At 54.3% G+C, this 24,612-nt stretch overlaps 1 protein-coding gene across 3 annotated transcripts; it reads right to left on the minus strand.

Moving 5' to 3' along the window:
• Positions 1–1,792: 1,792 nt before the first annotated feature.
• Positions 1,793–24,571, minus strand: OGFOD3 (2-oxoglutarate and iron dependent oxygenase domain containing 3). Of its 3 annotated transcripts, none has more exons than XM_040456741.1 (9): positions 24,464–24,571; positions 23,308–23,525; positions 19,370–19,445; positions 17,882–17,924; positions 15,441–15,505; positions 14,842–14,898; positions 9,875–10,028; positions 6,466–6,589; positions 1,793–2,115 (listed from the first exon to the last, which is right to left on the minus strand). In XM_040456741.1, exons 1-9 carry the CDS (start codon positions 24,535–24,537, stop codon positions 1,979–1,981), a joined length of 948 nt encoding a protein of 315 aa, XP_040312675.1. In that variant the 5' UTR covers positions 24,538–24,571; the 3' UTR covers positions 1,793–1,978. The 3 variants fall into 3 exon arrangements, with proteins under 3 accessions (XP_040312675.1, XP_040312674.1, XP_040312673.1); XM_040456740.1 differs by lacking the exon at positions 1,793–2,115 and adding an exon at positions 3,516–3,743; XM_040456739.1 differs by lacking the exons at positions 1,793–2,115; positions 6,466–6,589 and adding an exon at positions 7,595–9,585.
• Positions 24,572–24,612: the final 41 nt, after the last annotated feature.

A 24,612-nucleotide genomic window follows, 5' to 3' on the forward strand; every position in this document is an offset into this window, starting at 1 on the left:
CCCAGCCCGTGGCCTTTGGGCAGAATGGAGGTGGACAGATTGTGCCCACTGCGTGCCAGTTTGGGCAGCATGCAGCTGGTAGCCAGGAGCCTTCTGGACAGTCAGGAGGGGGCCTTGGGGTGGGTGACTTTAGGGGTGAGGGAGGCGCTGACCAACGGCATGGGCAGGTGTGCCCACCTGTGTTGGGCAGGAGACGGAGGGGTGGCTGAGGTTGGGGTACCAGCTGGGGTCTCACAGCTGGGTCCTGACCCATCTGAGGGGTCTGGGCTTCCTTCTGAGGGATATGTGCCCCAAGGCCCCCGAACACAGTGTGTCTGAGCCAAGACCCGCACGAGGCCTCGGCAATGGCTTGCGGACAGCCAAACCCACCCGCCCCCCTGCACTGGCCCACAGAGACAGGCACAGAGAGGTCCGCCATATAGCCAGTACCTCACCACCATGCTCCCTTCCCCCACAAAACCTGCCAGCCCCTGGCAGCCCCACAGGTAAGGAGGGTCTCGGCTGTGTGGCTGGGGTCTGTTCTGGGGACTGGGGACCCAGGGGGGGGCAGGTATAAACATATGGCCCACTTTTTCCTGGGAACAGAGCCTTGGTCCAGTAACCCACCCTGGGCACGTGGAGACCCTGGATGGCGCCCATCCCCTCCTCACCCTCATGGGCATTTTCCAGGAATAGGCCCCCCTCACATCTGTCTTCTCTAGCAAGGGGCACGAGAGGACAGGGAATGCTCCCGGGCCCGGGAAACCCAGAGAGCTCAAGCTGGCACCGGCCAGCTGCGTGACTGGGGCAAGATCATGAGCCCCCGCCTCTTGTGTCCACAGGGATTGGGACGTCACCCATGATGCCCACCATGAGGCCTTCTCAGGATGAGGGACTGCCTGTACCCCCAGCTCTGTTGGGTCTGCTTGGCCTCCAAGGTGTGGACCCAGAAGAAATGTCAGGGCAGGGCTGCAGGGGGAACAGGGCTCGGGCACCCGCTCTGGTCACCGGCTGCGGACCCTCCCCTGCCACTCCGTGGGGCACAGCACACAGCTGGTGGGGGTGAAGTGGGGAACGGAGGGCAGGTGGGAGGCTGGGACGGTGAACAGGAACCTGCAGAGCCCCTGCCCAGGGAGGGGCTACCTGGATTCAGGGAGGGCAGTGGGCCAGCCCTACACTCACTTCTTCTGAAATTCAAGATCAAGTTGAACACCGGTATTTACGTCAGTCAGTCCAAAAGGGTCTGGACGAGCAATCAGTGACGTTCCTTCCTTCCCCACGGCCCCCTGGAGCCTAGGGGCCTGAGGTTCAGCTGACAGTTAGTTTATTGGTGTCCTGTCCTCTGCTTGGCCTCAATCCACTGTCACGATGTCTGATCTGCTGCTTTGTACTTTGCCGGCGCTCCCCCAAATTATACGTGCCGTCTGGGGAATCGATTCCCGCTGCCCCACCTGGCCTACCCCGCACCCTGCCTTCCTATGCAGAGCATCACCGGGGCTCCTGCAGGGTGTGACCAGCTTGGTTTCTGGAAGATGCCGTGTCAGGAGGGACTCACATCACTGATGTCTCAGGTCCTCGGCCCCCAATGTGTCTCCCAGAGCCGTGCACTCACTGGACCTTCTCTACAGGTCATGGCATCATCCACATTCAAAAGTCAGTCTTCGGCGGATGAATCTGGATGAGGCCCAGGCAAATGATTATCTGTTCACAAATGGGAAATTCCACCCAGGGCCCCGGGATCCCCTCTTGGGGAAGGGTCGCTGCTAGCTTCTGGGCCTGATGTCAACAGCACGCCGAAGCAAACACACAGCGCTTGGTGGTGAAAAGCTGCTTCCCCCTAATTTACTTACGGACGACAAACGATCGAAACATCAGGAAATCAAAATCCAGGGTGATTCATAAGGCACCTTGTTCAAAGGAAATGGGCTGAAATGGGGAGAGGAGGACGTTCTGTTCCGTGTGGCTGCTTCCCAGCGGGAGGGCGCCGTGAACAGGAGGGCTACGTGAACTCAGGGTCTGCGATCCCGTGGTCGGGGTTGCAGGTGAAGGCGATGGTGACGGCGTAGCGGGTGCCCCAGTGGACCTTCTCCACACGGTGCAGGTTCTCGGACCCTGAGGTAAAGAAGGACACCCGGCCTGGGACAGAAGAGAGAAGAGGGAAGTGACCCGGAGGCCACACACGTGGCCGGCCCTGACACAGCAAACCAGGAAATAGGACAGGTGTAACCACCATGGAAACGGCTGCAGCAGGACACCTCCATGCGTGAGGGGCACCCCAGCCCCCACCCTGGCCCTCTTTGTGGTGGGTGGGCCCAGATGTGGGGGCCAGGTCCCGCCAGCACCGTCCAGGGTGCCCCGACAGGCCACGTGACCTCCCCAGGCCCACCCCTCACAGGCTTTCAGGTTCTACTCCCATGTCAGACAAAACCAAACCGTGGAGAGTGATGGCAATGTCTTACCAAAGAATCAAGAAAGATATGTCAAGACAAAAAAACACCCAATGCCTGGTCAGCTCCCTTCAAGTTGAGATAAATGGTCTTCACCTTTCTGCCTAGGGAAAGGCAGCTTCTGGGAGTCCAGAGTAGGGGCCCTTCCAACCTGTCCATTTTCAGACAATTCCATGTTCAACTGCTTCTGTCTTTAACTGGCCTTGCACACAGCACTATAGAATTTTCTACAAGCGAGCTGACCATTACCAAGCCATGACGGAGGAACCTGAGATTCAGCAGGTACTATGCTCTGGCCGTGTGGCCGGGCCCCATGACAACCACATTTCCCTTCACAGTTACAGCTCAGCCGGTTGAGCGTCCGACTCTTGATTTCAGCTCATGTCATGAGCCCAGGGTTGTGGCATCGATTGAGCCCTGTGTCAGGCTCTGCACTAAGCATGGAGCCTGCTTGGGATTCTCTCCCTTCCCTTCTGCCCCTCCCCTGCTTATGTTCTCTCTCTCTAAGATAAAAAGAACTAAAACAAAACAAAACAAAAAAACCCACAACACAAAAAACAATAAAAAACCCCCACAAAGCCACTGCTGGACAGTTGACTGCTTCCATCAATACTTGCAAATTGACCGTAATCTTTGCAAAGGAGACAAGAAGCCACCTCAGACACGCCCTGCTTTCTAGCTGTAAACAGAGAACCAGGCTGTGTTTGGAAACAACAGAGCAAAAGAAATGGTGAACACACAGGAAACCTATGAGTGTGAGCCTGGGGGCTCCTGGAACTCACACACAGTGCAGTCCCCTCCTCTGGACCAGCCCAGCCACCCCCATGGGAAGGAAACGCTTTCCCAGAGCAATCCGGACCCACCACACTTTCTGAGAGTTACATTTACTTATTTATTTTTTAATGTTTATTTGAAAGAGACAGAGTGCAAGTCGGGGAGGGGCAGAGAGAGAGGGAGACACAAAATCCGAAGTGGGCTCCAGGCCCTGAGCTGTCAGCACAGAGCCTGACACGGGGCTCAAACCCACCAACCGTGAGACCATGACCTGAGCCGAAGTTGGATGCTCAACCAACTGACCACCCAGGCACCCCGAGACTTACATTTTTAAAACACATCTTGTCCTTGGTCTCTTGATTCAAACTTGAGACACGGGACAGCAGCCAGGCCTGTCTGCACAGCGGCCGCCGGCCTCCCGTGCCCATCCACCCCCTCTGCCCATGTAGACAGACGCAGTTCTCAAGTGTCTGTGGACGCACAGTAAGAGTGGGGGTCTCCGTGTCCCTTCCAGCGTTTCCGCACAGTTTGTAGACAGAGGTGCCGAAGAGCAGAGAAAAGGACCTTGGGACAATACAGAGCCTTCCACCATTCATGCTGTTGGAGCCTCAGAAGAAGTTAACATTGGGACAGAAAAAGAGAACTTGAGGAAACAATGACCCAAACTTTCCCCAAAGTCGTGAAAACCTGGCTTTTTTTTTTTTTTAATTTTTTTTTTTTTAAACGTTTATTTATTTTTGGGACAGAGAGAGAGACAGAGCATGAACGGGGGAGGGGCAGAGAGAGAGGGAGACACAGAATCGGAAACAGGCTCCAGGCTCCGAGCCATCAGCCCAGAGCCCGACGTGGGGCTCGAACTCACGGACCGCGAGATCGTGACCTGGCTGAAGTCGGACGCTTAACCGACTGCGCCACCCAGGCGCCCCAAAACCTGGCTTTTTAACCCAATCCAATCCAATCCAATCGGTGTAGCCAACCCCGAGTGGGACGCGGAGGCCCATCACAGTCAAACAGATGAAATGAGTCATTTGGGAAAATCTTGGAAGCAGCAGAGAAAAAAGGCAGTGACCATGGGGACAGTGACCCTGACAATGACTCTCCCTCAGCAAGAACGGAACCTGAAAATAAAATGATGTTTCTACAGAGAAAGGAAAATTCTATCACTCCAGAACTTCACAGCCAGTGGAAATATGCTAGAAAAGGTGAAATGATGGCATTAACAGAAGAGCCACAGCTGGCAGACCCATGGGGCTGGGAGTGTTAAGGCCGAAGAAAAATGGTCCCCGTTGGAAACCCGGGTATACGGAAAAGAGTGAGGGTTCTGGAAAGATCGAACGAGTGGGAAAATGTAAGTGTGTATTTTATTGTGTGTATTTTCCTGTGAATTTCCACAAGAGAGGAGAGACTGTCCAAGGCAAGAACCATACTATTTAAATTGGTCTCATTGGTGGGTGAGCTGCTGTGCGTCTCTCCAGAGTCAAACGACAGCTCCCACGATGTCTGTGGGGACGAATGTACCTCGCTGAGCCCCAGGCAGGGACAGCACACAGTCAATTGTATAAAATAGTGTGGCTGCCTCTCATCTTGTCCACCTGGAAAGAGGCCCTCAGACCCCACCAAGTGCCGGTGTGGTAACTAGAGAAAAGTACGGCACCGGCTGCACAATCCTGAGCCCCTCTGTCCTGTCCAACCAGCAGGTAAGCCCTACACTTGATTCTGACTGGTGAAAAGTCCATAGTAATTAAGTAAGAGTAGGTACCACAGAAATGCTCTGAAGAACCCAGTGGCAGGCCGCTCGTATGGGAACCACAAGGAAATTATTAGCAGAGGATGAAATCATCATCTGTCCAGGGACCAGTGCTGCTAACTCACCACACGAGGCAAAGCGCAAGACAGACCTGTAACATTTACACTGGTGGGTGGGGCTCCCAGGGCCACATCCCCCAGAACCATGTCCCCCAGGGCCACATCTCCTAGAACCATGCCTCCCAGAGCCATGTCCCCCAGGGCCACGTCACCCAGAACCACATCCCCTAGAACCTTGTCCCCCAGGGCCATGTCCCCCAGGACCATGTCTCCCAGAACCACGTCCCCTAGAACCTATCCCCCAGGGCCATGTCCCCCAGACCTGAGTCCCCCAGCAGTGGGTCTCCCAGGGGAGAGTCTCCCAGGGCCACGACCCCCAGAACCATGTCCCTCAGGGCCGTGTGCCCCAAGGCCACATCCTCCAGGACTATATCCTCCAGGGGTGCATCGAGTTGTACTGCCCACCCAATTCTATAAACACAAAACATTTCAGTATTCACAAAAAGGTACTTTCTGGCTTTTTACACTCTTCAGTAAACAACTTAGAGATTGAGCTCAGCAACTGAGTAACCAAGCGTGTGAGAGAAACTCAGTGTCTATAATCCTGCGTGTTCTTTTCTCTGGGACAACAAGGGCACCTCTCAAAAGCATGTGCATGTAACACCCAGCCTCAGTGACAGAAGCTTCTCTGGTTCTTTATCCATTAAAGCCTTGGAACTGCAGGGTGTCCAGGGCCCCTCCTGCCCACTGACTGAGCCCAGGTCTACACCTCTTCCTGTGCTCACCCCATGGAGGGAGGAGAGCAAACCCCGAGCGGTTTAATTTCCTTTTTATGCCTTTTGATTTCCAAGCCACTTGGTGTCCAATTCAGAGCTACTACAAGGAGCAGTTTGGACCCACCGGCTTGGGGGACTGCCCCATGGCTGACAGGAACATTCTGGCCAAGCCAGGTGGGCACCCTCACTGGCCTGACCGAGCTCCCAGCCGGCAGGAGCCCAGTGAGCAGGTGAGGACAATGCCACAGGCACAGGTGAGACGCGGCAGCAGGTGGACGGCACTGGCGCTGTCCGAGGTACCTGGGCTGGAGCCAAGTGGCCGGGTCTGTCTGTGAGTCCCCCCTCTTCCCCACAAGTGCCAGAGGGAGGGACACGTCATCTGCCCAGCACCTGCTCACTGGGCAGCTCTGAGTGTCCGCACTGTGTCCGGGGAGGCAAGCCCCAGTGCTCAGTGCTGTTATCAACATCGTCAGGTTGGGAGTATCACCTCACGTGAGCTGCTGAGTCCCTCTGGGGAGTGCACCACAGGGCAGGGAGGGGCGGGCTCTGGGAACCGCTGTGCCATGGCAGCAGCGACCGTGGGCGATGGGGCCCCTGGGTGTCCAGGACCAGCAGACGCATCAGGCAAGCGTAGCATCGCTGGGCATCTGCCCATGCCTGGGGCTGCCGCGTGAGGGCCCTACCTGCTCTTGGCTCCACTGTCTTGTTGGCCCCCTCCTCCACGAACACAAATCTCCCTCCACCGAAGTCGTCCAGGTAGTCAGAGAGGTAGAGCAGCGAGGTGTAGTCAAAGGAGCCATAGGTCACCTGTGGGCAGAGCGGAGGGAGCGCGTCACCATCGAGGTGTTCGTGGGGCACACAAGCCCAGGACACCGCTCTCAGCCTTCAGAGGTCAGCATACAACACGTGCACCTAACAGAGGCCGCTCACTGCCTTCTTGACTTCAGAAACACCTTGGTTGAGCCCACGGTCGTGTGTTTTTGCTGGGACTCTGGCACAGCTCAAACGCCCAGACAGCTGTCTTCCGGAAAGGCAGCGTGTGCGGGACGCAGGGCAGACAAGCCGGCACCATAGCGATTCCTGGGACGGTGGCAGCGTCATTGCTGACCAGCAGGGCCAGTCTCCTGCACCAGCAGCAATGGCAAGTGCTGTCGCTCTTTCAGATGCTGGGCGACTCCAACCTTTGTTCTTAACTCTAGTAAAAACACGTGCCATAAATTTACCATTTGAACCACCTCAGTGCGCAGCCCGGGGGGCAGCAGGCATGTTCTCACTGTTGTGCCACCATCCCCCATCTGTCTCCAGAACTCCAACCTCCCACATGGAAACTGTCCCATTACACGCTCACCCCCGCCCCCCGCCCCCCGCCCCCTGGTGCCGACCCTTCTGACAACTCTAGAGACCTCATAGCCATGGGATCCCACGGGATCTGTCCTTTTGTGTCTGACCCTCTTTGTGTAGACGCTCGTTTGCAGAGGAGGGGTACGTCTGAGCACGGACCCTCTGAGAATCGACCCCCACTCCCACCTGGACGAAGGAATGGAAACAGGGGGCGGCTATCGCTTGTTTCCTCAGATGCCCCGAAGTCGGGGACGGAAGGGACCCCTGGAAGCCACTGCAGGCCAGGGCTGCCGCACAGACACGTCGTTTTCAATGTGACACCTTCAGGGTTTGGTTTAAAACCTCGGGCTGCCGAGGAGAAGCTAACTGTAATATGAAAGGAAGATGTAATTTCCAAGGGCTTCAGTGACACAGATCAGAACAAAGAGCTTTAATAATTAATAAACGGAATTAGTGAGAGATGCACTTTTCTCGTGCAAAGAATTTTAATCACATAATAACGTATTCCAGGCTGATGAACCATTCAATTAGCAAGTCTGGGGTAGGAGAGGAACAGTAACGGAAGAGTCTAAGAATTAGTCTGAAACGTCACCCCGCCAGCCCTGACGTGCAGCCCGACCCCTGCCTCTAAGCTGCTGGGTTGACAGCCAGTCTTACAAGATTTTACTGACACCTATAGGCATCATGGGAACGGGACGCAGAAGCCCCAGGCCAACCTCCTGCGACATGTCTGACCACAGCTTGAAGAGCCTTCTCCCCTGCCACCATCTTTGCCCCCATCACCATGACAACAGTCATCTCCTGACATGAGGTGGCCAACCAGCAAGGCTACTGTGGTGACGGAGACCCAACATCACCTTGTGCCCTCTGCACCAGGCCACGTGAAGCTGGATTCTACACACCTGGGCTTGGCTCCACAACCCCACCAAGAGCCCATCTCGGCTTCGCCTTAACTGATGTTCATTCACCAAACAAACACCAGGGTGATGGGAGACCACGATCTCCCAGGGCCTGCTGCTAGAACACCTTCAGCAGTGAACCTCACATGAGTTGAAAGCATACATGAGCCACGTAAGCCTAAAAGAGACCCAGGTACAGCAGGAGGGTCCAGGAGCCTGACCCTCTCATACCCACCCATCCCCAGATGCTGCACAGGAACCCCCCCCCAAAGCTCACGTGAAAACCGGGGACCTGGGTAAGGAGGAAACTGGAAGCAGCGGGCTCTGCTGGGGAGTCTGTCCTGAGCTAGACACAGGAGCCCCGCGGATCACGAGCAGGTGCCATGGTCCAGTTCTCTTGTGTCTGAGGACGTCTTCTCGCCATGCCCACATGTGAGCAGTCCTTGGCTGCTCGCACTGCCCTGGTTCCTGCAGACCCTTCTGTGGCCTCCTGGCTCTAAGCATCCCTCTGGGGAGCCTGCAGCTTCCGACTTGTCGCCGGGGCCTGTCTCTTCCCGCCTGAAGAGTATGATCTTCGAGAACGCGGCCAGGGCGTGTTTCTCTTGAACCGACTCTTCCTGGTGTGTGGACGGCTGTCCTTCCTTCGTGCAGGAAATCCTCCTGGACTCCAGCCCACGCGTGGGGCCCCCTTCTCTGTGTGCTGGAAGTACCTGTCTGTCCTCCGCATACATCGTCTTTTCCCTCAGCACCAGAACACCCTCTTCTGCCTCTGTAGTGTCCGAGATCACCTTACACCAAAGGTCTCACCCTGTCCCCGAACGATGATCTGACAGTGGTTACCAATGGGTCAATGGCTGCCAATGCCACGAGGTGCAGGGGGATGGGGCTCCATCACAGCCGGATCTGAGCAGATGGTGCCTGCCACCTGGAGGCCAGAAACCCCACACTCCCAGCCTGAATCTGGTGGAGCCCCAGAGCGGCGTGGGCCCACACGGGAGCCACTGGCCACAGATGCCACTTCTGTTTACACTGGCTCGAGCCGATTACATATCGGGGTCCTCAGTTTCACTAACCACACGCAAGTGCTCGCAGATGCATGGTGCCTCCTCCGTCAGCTCAGTCGAGATGAAACAGACACTAGGCGTCTGGCTGGTCTTGAAGCCAAAGCCACATCTGCAAGCGTGCATCCCAACCTGCCTCATCACTCACCCCGGTTCTGGGTATTTTCCACTTGCTTCTTTTGTTCTAGCATCTAGGGACACAAGGGGTGTCCTGGATCACCTGAGCACATGGCAGCCCTCGGGTGTCTCCCGAGGCAGGTCTCCCCTGGCAGCATGCCGAGACCGTGGGTGTGCAGGGCAGTGGGGGGTGGGGTGGCTGCAGGACAGGCAGGGACGGGCTCCTCCTGCAGCTGGTCAACATCACGGATCGAAAGCAGAGCAAGGACGGGAAATCCAGAGGGTCCAGAGTGGTCAAGAGATCTTCCCACGAAGAGGAAGAACATGGGGGCGGGGCAGGCAGGCCCGAGGAGAGGCCACCTGCAGCTGTGGGGGCAACAGAAGGCTGCCTAGGGGATACGTGATGAAGCTTATGGCGCCAGTGGAGACGGCCACAGAGGACAGAGTGCCCACCACTTCTTAAAGCACTTTTCACCATCACTTGGGGACAGGTTCCCGCCCTCCCCCCCATCCCGACTATATCCTCGGGGTTCGGGATGCACCTGAGCATCAGAGACAAAGATGTGTAAAACCCCAACCACAGAAAGGCTGCAGTGGACACTCAGAAACCCGGGCGGGCTGCTCGGGCAGCCACGAACAAGCCCCAGGGCCCATGCTGGAGAGCGGGTGCCCACCTTGTCCACGTGCACGTGCCAATACTCGTCGTGTGCCGTCCGGGCTTGGGTGCTGTTGATGCGGGAGAAGAACGTGGGCTTGGTCAGGTGCAGCGAAGATGCACTGATGCCGAAAGCCTGGGCGATCGTGAGCTGGACCTTCTGCCGCACGTCCCTGTAGAGAGGACACAGGCGTCACCCAGGAGCAGCGCAGCCTCAGAGGAGAGGATTCTCCACGGAGCCCACGCAGCGCCACGCTACAGAGTGACACGGCTGTGGGAAAGCAGCAAGATGGACAGACGTACATGTGGCCCACGCACGTGCGAAGGCGCATCGTGTGCAGAGCCAGGAACCCTGAGGACCGGCTCCTTGGGGCATGGCCAAGGGCGGGGGCCCCGTCTGCGGGGACAGACAGGCAGCTGCGGGGCGAGTGGCCCTCTGCACCGGGTGCACGTGCTCCCGACAGAGGCCCAGAGGACGACCTCGGCCCTGTCTGAGAGATGCACCGTGCGTGGTCAGGGGCTCGGGCCATTCCTGCCGCGGCAGAGGGGTGCTGCCCCCAGAGACACCAGCCCCTCCCTGGCACGTCCAGGGGTCTGGGCTCGCAGCCCTACACACGCGGCTGTGCGGCGAGGTGCCACGGGGCACAATTCACCACACGGGCATTCGTGGTGGGGGCACCACCCTCCCTGGACCACCGCTGACCTGCACGGACCATTCCACAGAGCCCCAGGGAGCCGACTCCTGGGAGGCCAGGATGCAGGGGAGCAGCGCTACACAGGCTGAGCCACACCTGTGAGGCGGACACATGCACTTGCTGTCCATCTACCTACACACGTCTACACACGTGCACACACATACCTACCTACATATATGCCCACACACATGCGCACACACATACACACACCATACACACTAACTCCCATACACATGCACAATACATGCCTGCAAGACATAACTACGCATGCACATACCTGCTCCCATATACACATACATACGTGTACACCCCCATACGCGCCTACATGTACAGGTGTGCACACATACACATGTGCACACACAGGTACCTACCTGTGTGCACACTTACAGAATATTTGGTAAACTAGGTCTAGGACCACAAATGATGGAGCTCCAGCCCAACAGGACATAAATCATTCCAACATTTCCAAACCACTGATGATGATGCTTCAACATGCACACCACGGGCTCAAGGGTACTCCCACAAGGCAGGGCACTAACTGGGGGTGCGCTAGACCTTTCCTGGGGTGGGGCTCCCCCAAACTCATCTCAGTTAGTAGTTATTCTAACATTAGTGATGCCCATGGAACTTCTGCTGGACCAACAATTATGTTCAGAATTCTTCGGACTCCTCCGTGGGGTAGGAGGGACATATGCATTCAGTAGCTCTTATCATCCAAGTCATAAAAAGTACTTATGAGCACATCACTTATCCAGCAGGCTCCGTTTCTTCATCTTTGTTCACCTTCAAGGCCCAAAGCATTTCAGAGTTTAGCCAAATGTCGGAGTCCGACAAACTGAAAGAACTTAGAGACTCATGATATTCTTCCATCTGTCACCAAACAGCACACGGTGTGGATGACGCGTTGACAATGCGATGCTGCTCCTCCTGGAATCAATCCCAGCTTCACTCCACGCACAAGCTTCCTCTCAGCTTCTGCAGTACTTTCTGCTTCTCTCTCCTGGTTTCCTCACTTTTATTCTATGTTCACCAGCTTAACATTTCCACCTTGGAGCCAGAAAGAGCCCCGCCCACTTGGGGCACACTGGCCTTCCACTTCTTGGTTCCCGCTGTGGTGACGGTTCCCGCTGTGGCGACGGCTCTCGCTGTGGCGATGGCTCCCGCTGTGGTGACGGTTCCCGCTGTGGCGACAGCTCCCACGGGGCCACCAGGACAGTCCTCAGCTTTCATGGTTCTGGCTTCTGTGCATATCATGCTGCGTATTCTCCCTGATGTCAGCGCACAGATGGCGGCTGAGAAAAGTCTGGAAGCGATTTGGTGGCTTTTATCTTCGGCACATCCAGAAAAGGCGGTTTGGTGACTCAGAGTCCAGGACACGACGTGGACGTGGTCCTGAGTGTAACAGCCCGAGGTGTGGTGCGGGGAATGGTTCAGACCAAATGTTTGCCTTGAACGTTGGCCAGATAGCCCATCTCAGCCACCATTCTCCTTCCAGGTTTGTGAGACCCACAGACGGAGCGTTGCATTTTCTGTGAATTATCGGAATCCTTGTGTGGGAGACAGCAGTGGAGATGTCACCCAAACCCTGCTCTGTCACTCTGCAGATGTGGTCTGTGATGATCTAGACCATAAATTAGATCACACTGGTATCTCGTGCTGGTAATATTCTGGTCATATCTCCAAATGCTCAGTTATTTTTAACCATAGAATAGACAAGATGAGAAAAAAGATTTCTCTAAACACTGCCATCTACTTGACAACACTCTTCAACAACATATTTTGAAAAGTTTTCATTATTTTTTTAGTTATTATTATTTTAACAATTGGTTTACTGTGTGAAACTGATTGGTTCCTTCCCTCTTTCTTCATTGATAATTACCAATCTCATTTATTAAACCTTAAGCTGCACTAGAACACAGGGGGCATCGCCTGCCTCTTGGGAGCCGTCATCCAGTGCCCACGTGCCCAGCGACAGCATGCATGCTTCTGGGTGCAACCACCGACTGGGTTTTCTCTCCAGAAACACAAACTCCTTTTCATTTGTGCAACCCTTCCTGGGTTCTGTGTGCGACAGCAAGCCCTTCCATACTACAGAGGTGACCGACACCCTTCCTCTCTGCATGTTCACACTCAAATGAGACAGAAATCTGTTGTTTTCCCTTCATTCACGGTGTTCATTCATATGTTTCATCGACCTTATGAACGTGAAAATACCGACCCACACTTTTTACTAAACGGTAACATGGTGAATGACGTTAACTGGTCACTGTGTAATCACAGACTGAGGCTCCTGCACCACCAGTGCCTGGCTGGTTGCACCAGGAGACCCTGTCGCGCTCCAGGCCCAGACTTCACAGCCACCAAGTGAGGTCACTAGCGCATGGCAGGGATCAAGTGCACCACTCACTGCCGTTACTATTCATGTGTAGAGTTCATCCGACCCCTCACTTCTCTCTGGACCAGTAGCCCAGCTTTGTTTTCCAGCTGTCTCCCTGGAGACGTGACCAAGGGGAAGCGGCAGCTGTGTTTCCAGCCCAGGAGGCCTGCTGGCTGCTGGTTGGGGATGGGTGCTGGAGCTGAGGGTGCACAAGGGCAAAGTGGTGGCCGCGTGGGGACGGGATGCCTGGTGGCGTGACTGGCGGCCCTTACATGACCTACACGGGGACAGAACTGCACACACTCACACAAATAAGGTGAAAGCAGGGAATCTGAACAAATAGGTGGCATGCCACATCCTGGGGGCGACACCCTACTCTCACACGAAGCAGTTGCAGTCAGGGATCCTGGGTGGAGGGTACAACAGGGTCTCCCTGTGCTAGATCTCAAAACAGTATGGAAGTCTTGATTATCTAAAAGTTAAAAGTTTTAAATAAAAAACAAAAACACTCCTGGGGCACCTGGTGGCTCAGTCGGTTGAGAGCCAGACTCTGGATTTCAGATTCAGGTCATGATCTCACGCTTCATGGGAAGGAGCCCAGAGTCGGGCTCTGTGCTGGCAGCGGAGAGCCTGCTTGGGATTCTCTGTCTCTCTGCCCTTCTCCTCCCCCCAAGATAAACAAAACAAAACAAAACAAAAACAAACGAACACCTTGCCCCAGCAGGGGAGCTGCCAGGACAGGAGGGCTGTGTCTGACAGGGCACCAAGTGGGGGTGGCACTGGCATGTGTGGTGTGGCTGGGGAGTGGGCCCAGCCCTGCACGGCGGTTACAAGAGCTGCTGAACCCCCCTGAGGCTGGATGTGCCTCCGTATCCGTGAGCTGTCGTGAAGGCCAGAGAACAGCCCTGGGCCGAGGGGCACACGCAGCCTCCACTGGGTGGCGTGAGGGCGATGGCCTGGCTAGATCCACAGCTGCGGAGGCGGCTGCCCGGTGTACTACCCACCAGCACAAAGCGTGCTCGGGTGAATTCCGCACGTCTGCCCTGACTGCGCAGAGGGCCGGAGAGGAGCCAGGGGAAGAAGGAAACCTCGGAGCCGGGAGAGTAGACCAGTCCGCACAACCCCGCCTCCCCTCAGTATTTTTGCGGCCACTCGCTGGGTCTTTGGGTTCCCTGGCCTCCTGGGGGCAGAGAGGTACCACCCCTTCATCCACCTGCCCGGATTCCAACAAAGTGAACGGTGCATTTCACCTTTCGTGAGACCCTCTGTTCACAACATGCCCACAACAAGCCAGGGGCTGGTGGGGGGGGCGGGGTTGAAAGGGAACGCTGCTGGGGCGTGGTCAGCCAACGTGGATGGGTGGTGGTCTTTGAGGGCGTGGTCGAAGCATGGATGGATGGGTGTGACCAGTGGGCCACGGACTGGGAGGTGTGGTCAGGGGCAGGCTTGGACTAGGCCGGTGTAAGTGGATAGGCACACCACAGGGGGAAGGGGACAGGGTGATGATGGGGTGAGTGTGACCAGGACCAAGGGGGTAGGCGTGGCCTGGCCAGGGTAATGGTGGGGAGGGCTTGGCATAGGCCCGGGGTGGGTGAGGCCAGGGGTGGGCGTGGCCTGGATTGAGTTGAGTGGGTGTGGTCTAGGGTGCGTGGTGGGCGGGGGCAGTGGGTGGGCGTGGACTGGATGGAGTGGAGTGGATCCGGGGCTAGTGGGCGGGACGAGGATGGGGTGGGGTTGACTGGTGGGCGGGGTGGGTGTGGTCTAGGTGGTGGGTGGGCAGTGCCGGTGGGCGGGGCACACTTGGGTTCCGCCCCCGGTTGGGCTGGGCTCCTGGGCACACCGACCCTCGGCCCTCCCCACTCAGCCCGCTGCACCTGCCTCCACATCTGACCTCCTCACCCCTTTCCTCCTCACCGGTACAACTGGAAGTCCTCTTCTGAGAAGACGGTTTGTATTTTATCTCCAAAGTATCTGCGAAAAAACATAGTGTTAACAAATGCTACATTTCATTAAACGTTTATTGTTAACGTTTTATTATATAACATTTAAATCTTTTCCTTATTATCTTTAAACTCAGTGTTTCCTCCAACTAACCAGTAGGTCCCTGAAAACTAGCTTGTCCTAACTGCTCCCTCTACAGTGACAACTATGTGATTAAAAGGCAGGGAAGTCAAACCAGCAGAGTGAGGGTGACATTCAGCAAGGCTGGGAGAATCCTTTTCCTTCCCTGGCCTCAGGGAGGATCAGAGTGCCCCTGACTCTTTCCAGCTCCCCTTGGCCCCAGAGCCTGGTGGGCACCCCCCCCCCCTTCCTCTAGCTGTCCCTAGGCCTCAGGTAGGTCCTGCTTTCCCAAGAAGCGCTCCCTGGGTGTAGCGCTAAACTATTCGCTGCAGCTGGTGAACAGGGACCCTGCGCCTGAGAAGGGCCACACCTCCCACTTCCCAGCTAAGAACTGCACAAGGGTGCAAGGTCATACCGCACAGAGAGGGTCGCAGCCCCTCTTGGGCTCTCACCTGTACAGGTTCACAAAGTGCTTCCCAACAGACAGGGCTCCTGAGTGCAAGTCCAGGATGGACGCCTGGAAAAGACATGCACAGAGCACAGGGTGACGGGGTTTGAAAGTCACCAAAGGTAAATGCAGACCACTGAGATCCAGCCTGGGCCAGGGAGCAGTGCTGTGTTTCAAGAAAGTTGGGCCCAGGGTATGTATAGGACATCTCGTTCTCTCCTGCCTAGTCCGATTTGCTGAAAACAGTCCACAGTCTGTGAACTCCTGCAGCTGAATCACACACCACCCACCCTCCCTCCTTCAGTCCTGTTAAGGTGTAAGGGGACCACACATCACACGCCCATGAACCACCATCAATCACCAAGATAACAACCACATCCCAAAATGTCCTTGCACCCCTTTACCATCCTTCTCCTGCCTCTCTCCACCCACCCCTCCCCACCCAGGGAACCACTGATGTGCTTCCTGCCATGACAGACTGATTCACGCTTTCTAGAATTATCTGTGAATGCAATCATGTGGGATACGCTCTTTTTGGGTCTGGCTCCTTCCACTCGGCATCACCTCTCTGTGGTTTGCTCATGCCTTCATGTCTACAGACGTCCACCGTCCTTGTTGCTAAGGAGTACTCCGTGGTCCGGGATGCCACAGCCACGTGGCCTGTTTCCAGTTTGGGGCTATTACAAATCTGCTCTGAGCACTGGCGGACAAGTCTGTTTGGACAGATGCTTTCATCCTCTTGGGAAATCCCTAGGAGTGGAATTAGTGAGTCATACCTCTCTACAGGATGGCCAAAGTGTCGTGCACTCCCTTCTGTGGGCCCTTCCCCATATCTAAGAGAAGTGGTCACCAGCACAAATCATTTTTATGCTGTCTGGGAAGCTACTATATCTTTCCTCATTGATACAGCAACCAGCCCGGAGGTTTGAACATAATTTGAGGTTAATAAATGTTAACTGAGAGGTGCCTGGGTGGCCCAGTCGGTTAAGCGTCCGACTTCAGCCCAGGTCATGATCTCACGATTTGTGAGTTTGAGCCCCGTGTCGGGCTCTGTGCTGACAGCTCAGAGCCTGGAGCCTGCTTCGGATTCTGTGTCTCCCTCTCTCTCTGACCCTCCCCTGCTTGTGCTCTGTCTCTCTATGTCTCTCAAAAAATAAATAAATGTAAGAACAAAAAATTAAAAAAAAATAAATGTTAACTGAGCTTAAAGACATCAAATCTGATAATTTGCCACAAGACAATTTCCTGCGGGAATGCCCAACAATGAATAAGAAATGAGTCCATGCACAAATGGGTTTTTAATAAATGCTCCCTCTGAATCAAATCAAACAGAAATAAAAGGAGCTTAATTTCCAGGTAAAAGTTTGCAGAATAAAATAAAGCCATGAATATCATCAGAGAAATACTTAGAAATTCTACCAAAGTCTGTAAACTAATCTTCCCAGGACTTTCAAACATGTAGACTGATTCAGGTCCGTGTAATGGCGATAATCCAGGGATCACCAAACAATGCAGAGGGGACTGATCTTCCACAGCTCCACTCACTGGGTGAGGAGACCCAAGTTCAGGATGCTGACGTGCAGGGCTCGCAGGGACAGAGGCTGCCCAGGAGGCAGATGAGACACAGTGCTGGCCGCCTGTTCCCGGCACCTGTTGTAACTAATCACCATCAACTGGGGGCTTGAACCAGCAGAACTTTATCCTGTCACAGCTACTGAAGCCAGAGGTCCTAAATCCAGGTGTGGGCAGGGCCACGCTCCCTCCAGAGGCCCTAGGAGAGAGTGCCTCCTAGGTCTTCCAGCTTCTGGTGGCTCCAGGCATCCCCTGGCTTGTGGCAGCATCCCTCCACCTCTGCCTCTATCTTCCTGTGGCTTCTCCTCTTCTTCCTCAGATCTCCCTCTGCCTCTCTCGCCATTGGACTTAGGGCCCACCCCAGTCCAGAACCATCTCTTCTTGAGCCCCTTAACTTAGTGGCATCTGCAAAGACCCTTTTCCAATTAAGGTCCTATCCCCAGGTTCCGGGGGGGTGAGTCGTTCATGCGAGCCCTGAGCCCCCTGCACCTCACAGATGACGGTGCCCACACCGTGTCTGTGGGCACCTCCTGCCTGGGGCCTGGGGAGTGTGTCTGCCACCATTTCCCAGCAGCCCTCCCACTTCTGCCTCTCCTGTTTCCAGGGCTTGTCACCCTCCTCACTGGGCTCCTAACTCCCCCTAAGCTCACTGCCTGAGACCAGGTCCATCTGCCCCCAGCTGGGTGTCTGAAATATGAATGAGATCTGGAGCAGGTGGCTGTGACTCACCCTGAAGAGAGGGGACACTCCCATGTCCACCAAATGTGGCGTGGGGGGAGGGGGGTACCCAAGAGCCCTGCAAATCCAGTGCCGCTGTCCCTCGGATGGTGAGCAAGTTAAAGGGGTAGAAAGAAAACTAAAACAGGAACTCACCCCTCCGTCAGATCCTCCCAGGGACAGCCCCTTCTCGGCTATGCTGTGGGGAAAGGTCATTGGAAGTCAGGATTTAGTCAATAGAATAGTCTATGATATAGCCGGGCAAGTAACAACCAGCACGATTAATGCAATGTTAACAGATCATTTACTGTTTATGATATAAACACACACTCAGACCAAAGGACTCAATTTGCAAAGCCAAATGAGAAAATGGCAATATTTCATCATGGTCTTGTTAATTATATATGACACAGTTTAGAAACTACTGAGCTTAAATTTAATTTCCACCTTTGGCACTGAGAGCTGGTGCCCACTAAAATAGTCTGAACTACCCCCACTGGGTCCCTCTGGGCTGACGTGTCCCCCTCTGGTCATCAAAGGCTGGGGGGACACCTTTGCAATCCCCAGCTCAGGAGGTAGAGGCCCCATGGTGGCCTGTGCTGCATCTGACAGGACCATCCACATCACTGGAGACGCAAGAGCATTTTACAGACCAATCACAGCCTACCAGGAAGCTGTACTGGGGACAGATCAGCCCCTGAAATATCACTGACTCCTGCCCAACAAGTCCCTACACTGTTATGTAGAAGCATGGGGACCGTCTCCCTGCTGGGACCCTCAGCTGGGCACACCACCGGCAGAAGGCAGCCGGGACCCTGGGCAGGCACACGGGCAGAAGGCAGCTCGAGGGTCAGGCTCTGCTCCACTGGGCACTTGGCATGTGTGTCTAAACAGCTTTTGTGTTTGAACAAGTTGTTGGAAAATCAAAGCCTTAAGATCTTGTTGTTAGGAACACCTGGGTGGCCCAGTCGGTTGAGCGTCCAACTTCAGCTCATGTCGTGATCTCACAGACACTGTGAGTTCAAGCCCTGTGTCGGGCTCTGTGCTGACAGCTTGGAGCCTGGAGCCTGCTTCGGATTCTGTGTCTCCCTCTCTCTCTGCCCCTCCCCCACACGCGTGCGCTCTCTCTTTCTCTCTCTCTCTCTCTCTCTTCCTCTCAAAAATGAATAAACATTAAAAAAATTTTTTAATCCCAACAAAGGAAAAGCTAGTGTCAACTGTACCTGAGTAAGACTTCCTGCCCCATCCTGAGTCACAGCTAGTTGGCCAAAGGGCTAATTCCTAGCCAGTCTCGGCACAGAGACTGAACTTCTCTCTAGTGACCACCTGCTCTCCACATGTGTCCCAGGGCTCCGCCAGCAGCTCATGGAAGCAGCACTGCCCTGACCTCCTCTACAGGTCAGAACCACTTCCCGTGAAGAGTGGTTAGCTTCTGGCAGGTTCCATCAGCAGCCACATGACTGAGGGCAAAAGCCTTTGCTCCTGGAAATTGGAAAAGCCTGCCTTTGCCCTTGGAAGCATACAAGAAAATTCTTAGGGAGTTCTAAATGAATTTCCTTAAATCATCTTTTTCGTAGTAATTGTCTGCTTCCTGTCCCCCAGCCCCACTTTCACACTTGTTCAGGACAGAAAAGGCTTGGGTACCTGCGAATCCTCTGGGCTTCATCCCTGGTGATGACGGTGTCGGTGATGCCCCGCCCACACTTCCTAGGGGAGCAGCCTGGAGAAAGATAGCCAGAATGAGATGCTGACCCCATGCTGAATCCCAACAGAGCCGTTTGCATTTGTTGAGGATTTACCTGTAGCTGGCCTTCCCCAGGGACAGTTTTGTGGGGTGGGCTGTGCCTTCCACAGGATTGGGGGGACAGATTTGGCAAATAAAATGCAAGACACCTAGGGGTGCCTGGGTGACTCAGTTGGTTAAGCGTCCAACTCTTGATTTCGACTCAGGTCATGATCTCACAGTTCATGAGTTCAAGCCCCGCATCAGGCTCTGTGCTGACAGTACAGCCCACCCCCCACCTCAATAAATAAGTAAACATTAAAAAATAAAATAAAATAAAATAAAATAAAATATAGGACACCTAAACAGGTATGAATTTCAGAGAAGCGACAATGATTCCTCAGCGTAAGTGCATCCTGTGTAGGACACGCTGACATCCCACTGGGCACAGCACACTCCTGGTGGTCCCACACCAGGCAGGACACTGGGAAGCATCTGGCTCATTGCTTACCCTTGGGAAGAGAGCCCTGAGCCACCCCAGAGGCAGCATCCATGACAATCCATGACCACAGACCCAGCCTTCCTAAGCCCCTGTGAGAAAGTCCTTCCAGGACAACTGAAGTTGTGCTTGTAATTCTAGTCACTGTCCTATCCCAGGGACCCAGCAAAAGCTGCCACCAAATGTGCTTACCACATGTCCCACCCTGAGCTCCCTCTTGCCTCTCTGCAACCAGGAGGTGCAGCTGCTTAGGGGCATGAGGGTAAAGAAGCCCAGTTGGGGATGGAGCCAGGGTCAGGTGGATGAGGCCAGGAAGAGGCAGAGCATCAGAGGCGGACAGGCTCTGCAAACTCCTTGTGTTTCAGCACTTAAGGCGGGCCCAGCTCCCTTGTACTAGGTGGGCCATCAACCGGTCCTGGCCAATGAGATGGAGACTTGGGACACTCAGGACCTGTTGGGCTGACCTTTAACTTTTCATCTTTTCTCCCCCCTTCCTGCCTGGAACATGAGCCTGGTGCCTGGAGGTCAGAGAATGTCCTGAGACCATGTGAGCCACACACTGAGTACAAGTGGTGAGGGGTTCACAGAGCACCAGGCCAGCCTGGGGGCGGCGGGGGGGGGGGGGGGCGTCTCTCTGGGCCTTGTTGTGTGGGGAAAATAAACTTCTACTTGGAGGACCATCGGGGGAGGGGTGCTTCAGTTCCAGAAGGCTAAATACAATCCTACTGACACAGGTGTTTTCATTATAAACAAAAGCGAGATGTATGCTTTTCATAAAAAATGTAAATATGAGACACAGAAGGGTTAATAATAAAAGAAAATACAATGATCACCAAAAGAAAAGTTGGAGAGTGATATCTGTATAACTAATGCACTTTAACGCAAAAGAATCATTACAGAGAAAAAGAGGGTCATATTTAGAGGTGATAGGACAGTTTACCACGAAGATGAAGGTGTGACAAACAGCATTAGATAGTACCATCTCAAACGCGAAACAGTCAACATGACAGAAGCTACCAGACCCACAGTCGAAGTGGAGATTCCTGCACACCTCTCTCAGTACTCGATGGACAAAGGAGGCAGAAATCCATGAGGATATAGATGGTTTGTATACATGGTAGGAGACTAGGAGAATTACATAGAACTTTGCACGCAACCGTTAGGAAACATTTTTCCAGGTGTATATGGAACATTTACAAAAACACAAAATGAAAGTCTGAGCCAAAATCAGAGGATCTATATCATACACATTATTTTATCTACCTACAATGCAATTAGGTTAGAAATCAATTTTTTAAAAAAATCTAACCGTTTTTTAAATTCATTTATTTTGAGAGAGAGAGGGCACGCATGTGCATGGGGGAGGGGCAGAGAGAGAGGGGGACAGAGGATCAGAAGCGGGCTTCATGCTGTCAGCACAGAACCTGACATGGGGCTCAAACTCACGAGCCCTGAGATCATGACCTGAGCTGAAGTGGGCTTCGTGCTGTTAGCAGAGAACCCAATGCAGGGCTCAAATTCACGAACCGTGAGATCATGACCCGGGCCAAAGTTGGACACTTAACCAGCTGAGTAACCCAGGTGCCCCCAAAATCAATTAAAAAAATTTTTTTAATGTTTATTTTTGAGAGAGAGAAACAGAGTGCAAGCTGGGGAGGGGCAGAGAGAGAGGGAGACACAGAATCTGAAGCAGGATCCAGGCTCCCAGCTGTCAGCACAGAGCCCCACATGGGGCTTGAACTGACAAACCTCGAGACCATGACCCGAGCTGGACGCTCAACCGACTGAGCCATCTAAGCGTCCCAGAAATCAATTTTTAAACAGAACCAAAACCCCATAAATTTTGAAATGCTAAAGTCCATCAGTGACACAACGTGTTCAATGTGAGTATGAAGAGCATCATTTGGGTGAAAAAGTGAATTTTGAATGGCTTACTCATCTGTGCACATGCATGAGCACACACTCCACATATACACAGTGCAGCAGCCTGTCCAGACACCCCCCAGGGGGCAGATCCTCCCACATCAGGAGCCCCCTGCCCCAACTAGAAGCTTTAAATACACTTTAACTATTCTTTGTATTGTGGCAAATATACATAACACAAAATTTACCATTTTAACCATTTTAAAAAAAATTTTTGAGAGAGAGAGAGTGGGGGAGGGGAGGGGCAGAGAGAGAGAGAGAGAGAGAGAGAGAGGCAGAGGATCGAAAGCAGGCTCTGTGCTGAGTGCAAGATAGACCACTGCTGGGCTCGAAATCATGAACTGAGGGTTCATGACCTGAGCCAAAGTCGGACCCTTAACCGACTGAGCACCCAGGCGCCCCCCACTGTAACCATTTTTAAGTGTACAAGTTCAGGGATATGAGGCAAATTCATACTGTTGTGCCAACATCACCATTCATCTCCCGAATGCCTTCATCATCCCAAACTGGAACCCCGTGCCCCCCCCCCCGCAAACTGTTTTAATGTGGCTAAATTATTAAATGGGCAAGAAGAAACTTCACTTCTAACTACTTGAAAAATACTTTCTCAAAAGCTGGGACACAGGTTAAGAGGGAAAGGCTGAGGGAGTCAGGGGGAGGTAATCCCCTCTGGTGTGCGTCACCACAGCGCCCCTCAGTGGAAAGACTCGGCAATCTTCTTCCAGTTCAGGTCCAAAGCATTGCTCCGAATTAAAAAATTAACTGAATTTTGTCCTTAAAACCCAGTGGCGCAGGCTAGGTTTTTAAAACTGAGAAAGCGTCCAGGCAGCAACGAACGTGCAGGAAATAAAGCCGACAGTGCCCAGTACGGGGCAGGCGCGGGGCGGGCCGGGGCGGGGCGGGGTGGGGCAGGGAGGAGGGGGGAGGGGGAGGAGGTGGGAGGGGGGGAGGGGGCTCTCCAGGGTGCTGAACTCCAGGGCGGCCGCTGCCTCTGGGCAGCACTCCCCTCCTCCCCTCCAGAAGGGGACACACAGGGACACACTACACGACACCAGGAAGGGCTTCTGGTAGGGACATTTTTCGTTGCAACATTTTCTGCAGCAAATACACCTAATGACACTCTACAGCTAATGCCTTTTTCTGGCTTCAATTTTCTCATCCCTGCCTTTCCAATTCTGTTATGTCCCTTCAGGCAGTCTCCTCCAACAGATAGTACCCACAGTGTGGGGCACCTCGGTGATCAGCAGGCCTGCCCTTGCACTTCCCAGCCCACGTGTGGGTTAACCGACCTGAAGGAGGGAAAGTTTGACTGTACCCCCCTGACCCCTACACCACGTCGCTGCAGCGAAAGACCCACGCATCTCAAATGCACCACGTTCGGTGTTCGTGTAAGGCAAGAGCCTGTGTAGCCTCCCAGACCAAGGCTGCATCGCCTACCTTCAAACCTTCGGTGACTGTCATAGTCCTCCGAGCAGGGCACCTCAATGAACCTGCCAGGCAGGATCTCCCCACGGTGAGCCAGGACCTCAGTGACGCCATCATCACCCCCCAGGCTGCTCCAGAGCAGGAGCCCAGTAAGCACAGCACAGGCCCCCAGGATGGTAGTTCTCAGCCACTTCCTCCGCACCTCCCAAGGTGCCCAGACATTCTTTGTGCTGAGGACAAAACACAACTGCACTCACATGTGCTGAAAAGTGGGCCACAATGACCAGGGAGCATGTTCACACTTAATCACAGAGAGCCTTAAACTGTTCCTGCCTTAACAGAGGTCAGAGCTACTCCCAACCAATCCAGAAGCACTCGCCAGCCTGGAAGGATATGGTGGGGAGTGTGGCCCCCAGCCCCATCTGACCAGGCAGGGCCCACTGTGCCCTGTGCTGGCAACCAGATGAGTTGCCGGCCAGTGTCCCTCCCAGCCCAGCCAGGCTCATGGAGAACCTGAATCTATGTTGCCAATGCCAATCACGTTCCCTGAAACCGAAAGTGACCCTCCAGAACCACACATGTGCCCCTGGTGGACGTAACTAAGGTGTGAGTCCACCCACAAGCCAGCCAAGAGGACAGTACAAGCAACAATGAAAATCATTCATAATTAAGACACTTCTTGCACAACCTGGGTTAACTGTACGTCTAACTAACGTAATTACTGATGTTGCATGCATGTGTGTGTGCATGTGTGTAACTGAGAAACTGTGTGCTCTGTTGTCTAGGAAAAACTTGGTGACTGTAGGGCTTAAAGAACTTGCAAAAAATAAGAAAAAAGATCAAGGCACCCTTGCTTTAAATATGTAATTAATTCTTGAAAAGGAGGGAATCTGACTTATTTTTATATGTGCCTCCCCCCTTTGCAGTGCTATATGAAGAAAACGAATTCCAGTTAAATAAATCCCAAGGTGGGCACAGCATGGTCAGACCACGTTGAGTGGATACCTGATTATTTTAAACAGGGATCATAGGTATCTCCGGGGCGGGGAGGAGGAGTCGACCCAGCTGCGCAGCACGCGCTCCCGAGGCCCCGCCCCAAGCAGACCACGCCCATCACACGGCCCCGCCCCGCCCGCCGCAGCTCGCCCCTCCCCACGCTGCCCTGTACCTGCACGGGCGCCGGCGCTCTGACGCCCCGCTGCCCTCGGGCGCCCTGAGAGCGCCCCTCCGCTGAGGCGCCATCGGGCCAGGCCGCTGCGGAACCGGGCCGAACGCGGGAGCCGCCCCGAGCCCGGGACGAGCGCCGCGAGGGGAAGC

Source organism: Herpailurus yagouaroundi, unplaced genomic scaffold, assembly GCF_014898765.1.
Source record: "Herpailurus yagouaroundi ecotype Mexico unplaced genomic scaffold, PumYag 217, whole genome shotgun sequence".
NCBI classification, from domain to species: domain Eukaryota; kingdom Metazoa; phylum Chordata; class Mammalia; order Carnivora; family Felidae; genus Herpailurus; species Herpailurus yagouaroundi.